Here is a 5,284-nt window from a genome sequence, read left to right on the forward strand (position 1 = left end):
GTTGTGTTATGGTTGTCCATGTAAATCAGACTTTGCACACACACACAGCAGATTATGCATATAGCTGGCCAATTTGGGGTGCAGATACCAATCTCGCACTTTTTGTGGGAACATACAAATTAATTGTAGAATAAAAAAATAAGAGCATAGGGATTTTCACTATGATAGACAACCTTTTTCTAGTTATCTATTCCTTTGAACGTATTTAACATCTTCATTAGAAGTAAGTAATGTAAATAATAAAGCTGGCACATAATAACATTTAACACTTAAGGGTTTTGATATTTTCCATAACACTGTAGGAAGATTAAATATTTTGTAAATAAAAAAATCAAACTTGAACTTATTCAAATGGAACACATATCTGCACCAAAGAAGCTAGATGTTGAAAGTGTTTAGAAATGCACAGATATTTTGAGTTTGCTCACAGTTCTGGAGATCACCATCATCTGGCTACACTCATTTCATGACCAAGGGATTATAGTGAGGCATGCCAAAGAGTGTAATAACACAAGTTTTGTTCATAATGTTCATCCACGGTCATGGAACTGTCACCCACAGCTTTCAGTCATGAAGGAGATGGGTGGGATCTGCTGTCTAACTCTAGGCCCACTGGTAATACTGTCCTGATGTGTCTCTGAAAAAACTTGTCATAAAACATAACATAAGAAATATTAGCAGTAAATATGTGGTGAGAGATGGAAAATATAGAAGTAGAGCAGTGGTGCTCAACCTTCCTTCCCTGTGGGCTGGATGAGTGCACAGGGCCAATGCATGGACCAAATCCAGACACGGAGTGCTCTTCTGCATGCCACCTGACCTGGGTCAAACCCTGGTGCCAGATCCAGTAGTCTACGATCCCAACCCCACATACCAGCCCCACTGCACACTGGTGTGCTCTAGGGTGCAAGGCCATGTCATCCAGTCTGCAGGATGGTATAGATCTGCTATAGGTCCAGAAATATGGTAGCAGCAGGGCAGAAATTGATGCTACCACCACTACCCAAATTTCTGGATGCATAGGGAGCCCCACTGATCAGATGGCACAGTACCATGAGCTAGATCTGGTCCACAGGTCAGAGGTTCAGCACTGCTGGGATAGAGCAATATTCATTACTCATGCAGTGAATAATAAGCCTAATAATCCTCTCACTAAGGGTCTTCTCCTGCTTCTACTGAAGCCGATAAGAGATCTGCCATGGATATCAAAGAGAGCAGAACTGGATTCTTCTGTCAATGCTTAAATCAAGAATGCCTCAGATAAAGTCAACAGAGTTACAGCAGTAGCAAACTGATATAAATGAGAGAAGTATGCCCCGATCTCATTTTCTTACACATCCAACTCTTTCCTTTCTCATTTCCTACATAAAGACCTTTACCTTTACCCATATTTATTCTTAGATAGAATTACATTATACCAAAAATAGAAATAGGACCCATCCTAAGGACCCAGAGGTATTACTGGCCAGCTCTGTGCCCTTGGCAGTGGCAATACACGGTGGAGGAACAGTTTCCAAAAGTTTGTTGCTGAAGGGACAGGAGGGGAAAAGAAAACTAATTAGCTCCACAGCAAAGTGTCACTCTCTACATGTGCACCAGTATTCAGGCGCAGTACATTAATTAACTCCACGGTAGGGGGACAGAATTATCTTACAGCACACTTACTTCCTCTGCTAAAATGCACCTGGAGGCAGTAGTAGGGGCTGGCTGGGGCACATGGGTGCTAAAGAGCAGGGGCTGCATGCCACACGGCTCCACACTTTAGCACTCTCATGCCCCAGCCAGCCCCTCTGCAACCAGACACCACCACCCGAAGCCCAAGGCTAACTCCTGAGCCTGCTTCCAGCTCAGGGCTGCTCCCCACAGCTCAAACTGCTGCTGCCCAGGGTGCACATGCACACTGCACCCAGGAGCTGTTGAGTCTAATGCAGCAACTCTGGAATTTATTGTGTCACATTAGTTGCACCCAGTAGTAATCATTTTGAACCTGTTCTAAGATGAAGTAACTAGGAGTCTTTCCATTAACTGTAACAATTCTGAGACCAAATCTCATTTAGAACCACCCATTTTATTCACTTTGAAATAGTGCTTATTACTGCTAAATAGCATTTTCCCTTCAAAACCTACTCAGAAGGCGAATTTACAGAACATCCCAGTAGTTGGTGAAGCAAAGATCAGATTTGCCTGGAGTGGTTTTGCGTGTCAAATAATAATCTTTGGAAGCCTGTTATATTGCAGATGGAGATTTTAGCTGCCATGTTGTCCTTCTAAAAATAGCATGCATGATTGTACAGTTAACATGGAAGGAAACAAGAATGTAAGTATACATCCATATATCAACAAATCATCCAAGAAGCCCTTCTGCAGGATTCTATAATCAATATAATAATAAACAATCCCTTTTGACGTGAGGAAACTGGTAAACATACCTTTAAAAATGCAGTGTATATTGGACAAAAAGCTTATGTGGTTTCATAGTTGAGATAAATATTCCACAGATGAAGGTATTAATGTTTGAAGGCAGAGAAGCACTGTATAAATATTAATGGACATTTTAAAATTGCCAGAGTTGATAAAGTCCAACTAGTTCTAAATGATTTGGGTAGCTAAGGTGAGGAAAGAGATAAGGGCAAATGAATGCATACAGTTTTTAAGACAAAATACAATAACATCTATTTCACAGACCACTTGCAAAACCCAGCCCCTGTCTCCTGCACACACATTACAATATTCTTAAAACTTCCCATATAGTTTTGGCCCTTTCTTTAAAAAGAGCACAGATGTCTTACACTCAGAAACTGACTTATGGTGTTTTTTGAGGCTGGACCCAACTCCAGAGATTGTCAGTAGGATTTATTCCATTGACTTCAATGCAGTTGGAGTAGGTTCTTCAATAATATATTGTATGTTGCATTAAATCATCATGAAATATTTGTTTGTGACTGACTTAACAGCTCGATAGTAAGTTGCTGAGATATGGAAAAGGCAGTTCTTCAGCCAAGGTCCTAGGGGACTTGGCATTTTGCTGAGACTACATTTGTAATCCATGGCAAAGAGTTGCAGTAGTTTTAGTCATGAGTAAATTTACAGAATGAGCCAGGTCATAGAATAAGTTGGACAACCAGCTCAGGAGCTGCGCTAGTGCACCCTGATGGCCATAGAAAGAAGCCAATTGACTCCAATAGGCTTTAGAAGGCACAAATACCTACCACATTGAGAAATATAGCCAAATGTAATCTTGTTGTGCCTTAGCATTTATAGCATGAAAGGAGCATCTTAAACTTAGCAGAAGTAATTCTTACAAGTTTAACATGTTGACCGCATGTGTTTCTACAACTGCATATAACAAGAAAGATGAGCAATTTTCTCTGTTTTACAAAAAAAAAAGGCAAGTACTTTATTTATCAATAGAATTATTAGCTGCTTTTTTACACCATTGCAATGACTAAACAAATAGCATAAAAGAAACATAGGAGAGTATAAAACCACATTACTCCAGCTGTTACCCCGGACGACCTTTTGACAAAGTACAGAGTTAGATGTTTCAAGTATGGCACTTATATAAATAAGAGCAGAAAGAAGGTGACATATTCACAGTTAAAAGCAACAAACTCTGTTCCTTTGGTATGTCTGTTAGATCATCATAGGTTAATACATAACTTGGCTGAATATTAATTCCATCTTATTTATGCACATTTATGCACAGGGAATTATTTTAAATGTACTGACAACTTTTGTGGATCACAACTAGCATAAGATGATTAAGGTCTCTGGTGTGTGTGGACAGGCAAACAAAAAATGGCAAAATAATATTCGGCATTACTCTGTATAGTGTAATTAACTGTTGTACAGACCTATATTTGAAAATAGCTAATAATACACACCAGTAAGAAACTCTGTGACCTGGATGGATGAAATAAATTCAGACATCTGTGAGATGGGAGTGCAGAAATGTACTGGCTGAATTTGTGGTCAGGTGCCTAACAGTGCAATTACCCTCCTTTTAGAGCATGCTTACATTTGCATATCACAACAATCCCCTCCCTCCCCAGTAAAGAGTATCCTTGCAATTTTTTTTTTAAATATGGACATTCTACACTTGTTTACAACAATTAGTCAGACAGTCCAGACTGTAATCTCACCCTAATGATAACCCAAACAAACTGCTCCAATCAAAAGATAACATTGGATCATTAGCAATAAAGTAACTGTGCTGTAAGGCTAGATCAAGCATAGTTTTATAACTGTTTCTTCAGTCTCTTATGTAGTACTGCATTTTTGTATCTAGTTCAATAAGTGTAGATCTGATACCTTAATGGCTTTCTTGGTGGTTTGATAAAATGCTTGCCTAAGCAATGTACCTTTCCCTAATGTTGTCTGGGTCTGTTCCACCTGGCACAGTGTTTCAGTTCTGTCACAGGCTCACACATAAGCTGAGTCACTTGACTGAGTCCTGCCAAAGTTAGGCATGCTCATTCTTGGCAGGTCTTTGTTTCGGATTTCATATATGGATTTCCTTTTGGCTTGTACTCCTCTCACAGCCATTTTGATCTTTCTCCAGCCCAGGTGGTTCAGTTCGGCCAGGTTGAGCACCACACAAATCCCACTCACCGCAAACATGAATACCAAGAAGACAGTCTTCTCCGTAGGTCTGGAGACGTAGCACTCGACTTCCTTGATGCAAGGGTATCTGTCGCATTCGTACATGGAAGGGACGTTGAAGCCGTAGAGGAAGTACTGCCCCACCAAGAATCCGATCTCGAGCGCATTGCGAAAGACCACCTGGATGATATAAAACCGGGAGATGCCTTCTTGCCTCCTCATCTTGGACTTGGTGGTTCTGATGGCCGGGTTGGGGATTTCCTTCACTTCCAGGCAGTCGGGCTCAGCTTCCTTGGTGGAGTTCTCCGTGTTCTGCAGCACTCCGTTGACAATGGTGTTCTTGATCTTCTTGCTGTCGTCTCGTTTCATGGAGTCCTGGTCCCTGTCCAAGGTGAGGAAGACGGTGGAGTACCTCCTCTCCCGCTGCTTGGCGGACTGGTGGACAGAGTAGGTGATGAAGCAGAGGCTGGGGGTGCAAACCATGATGATCTGGAACACCCAGTACCTGATGTGAGAAATAGGGAACGCCTGGTCGTAACAAGCCTGGTTGCAGCCCGGCTGCAGCGTGTTACACACGAACATCGTCTGCTCGTCGTCGTAAACCGTTTCCCCCACAATGGCCACAATGAGGATCCTGAAGATCACCACCACGGTCAGCAGGATCCTGCAACACAGAGGCGCG

The 5,284-nt window shown here is 41.7% G+C and overlaps 1 protein-coding gene across 1 annotated transcript; it reads right to left on the reverse strand.

Annotated features, from left to right (window-relative positions):
• Window positions 1-3,395: 3,395 nt before the first annotated feature.
• On the reverse strand, window positions 3,396-5,274 carry GJD2 (gap junction protein delta 2; the record flags this gene model as incomplete). The annotated part of the gene is made up of 1 exon (XM_019520004.1): window positions 3,396-5,274. A coding segment is annotated over one exon (852 nt), but the record flags the coding sequence as incomplete, so codon positions are not given.
• Between the last annotated feature and the right edge of the window lie 10 nt (window positions 5,275-5,284).

The sequence above is a fragment of the Gavialis gangeticus genome, unplaced genomic scaffold (genome assembly GCF_001723915.1).
Source record: "Gavialis gangeticus isolate Ggan-Ray unplaced genomic scaffold, GavGan_comp1, whole genome shotgun sequence".
Classification (NCBI taxonomy): domain Eukaryota; kingdom Metazoa; phylum Chordata; order Crocodylia; family Gavialidae; genus Gavialis; species Gavialis gangeticus.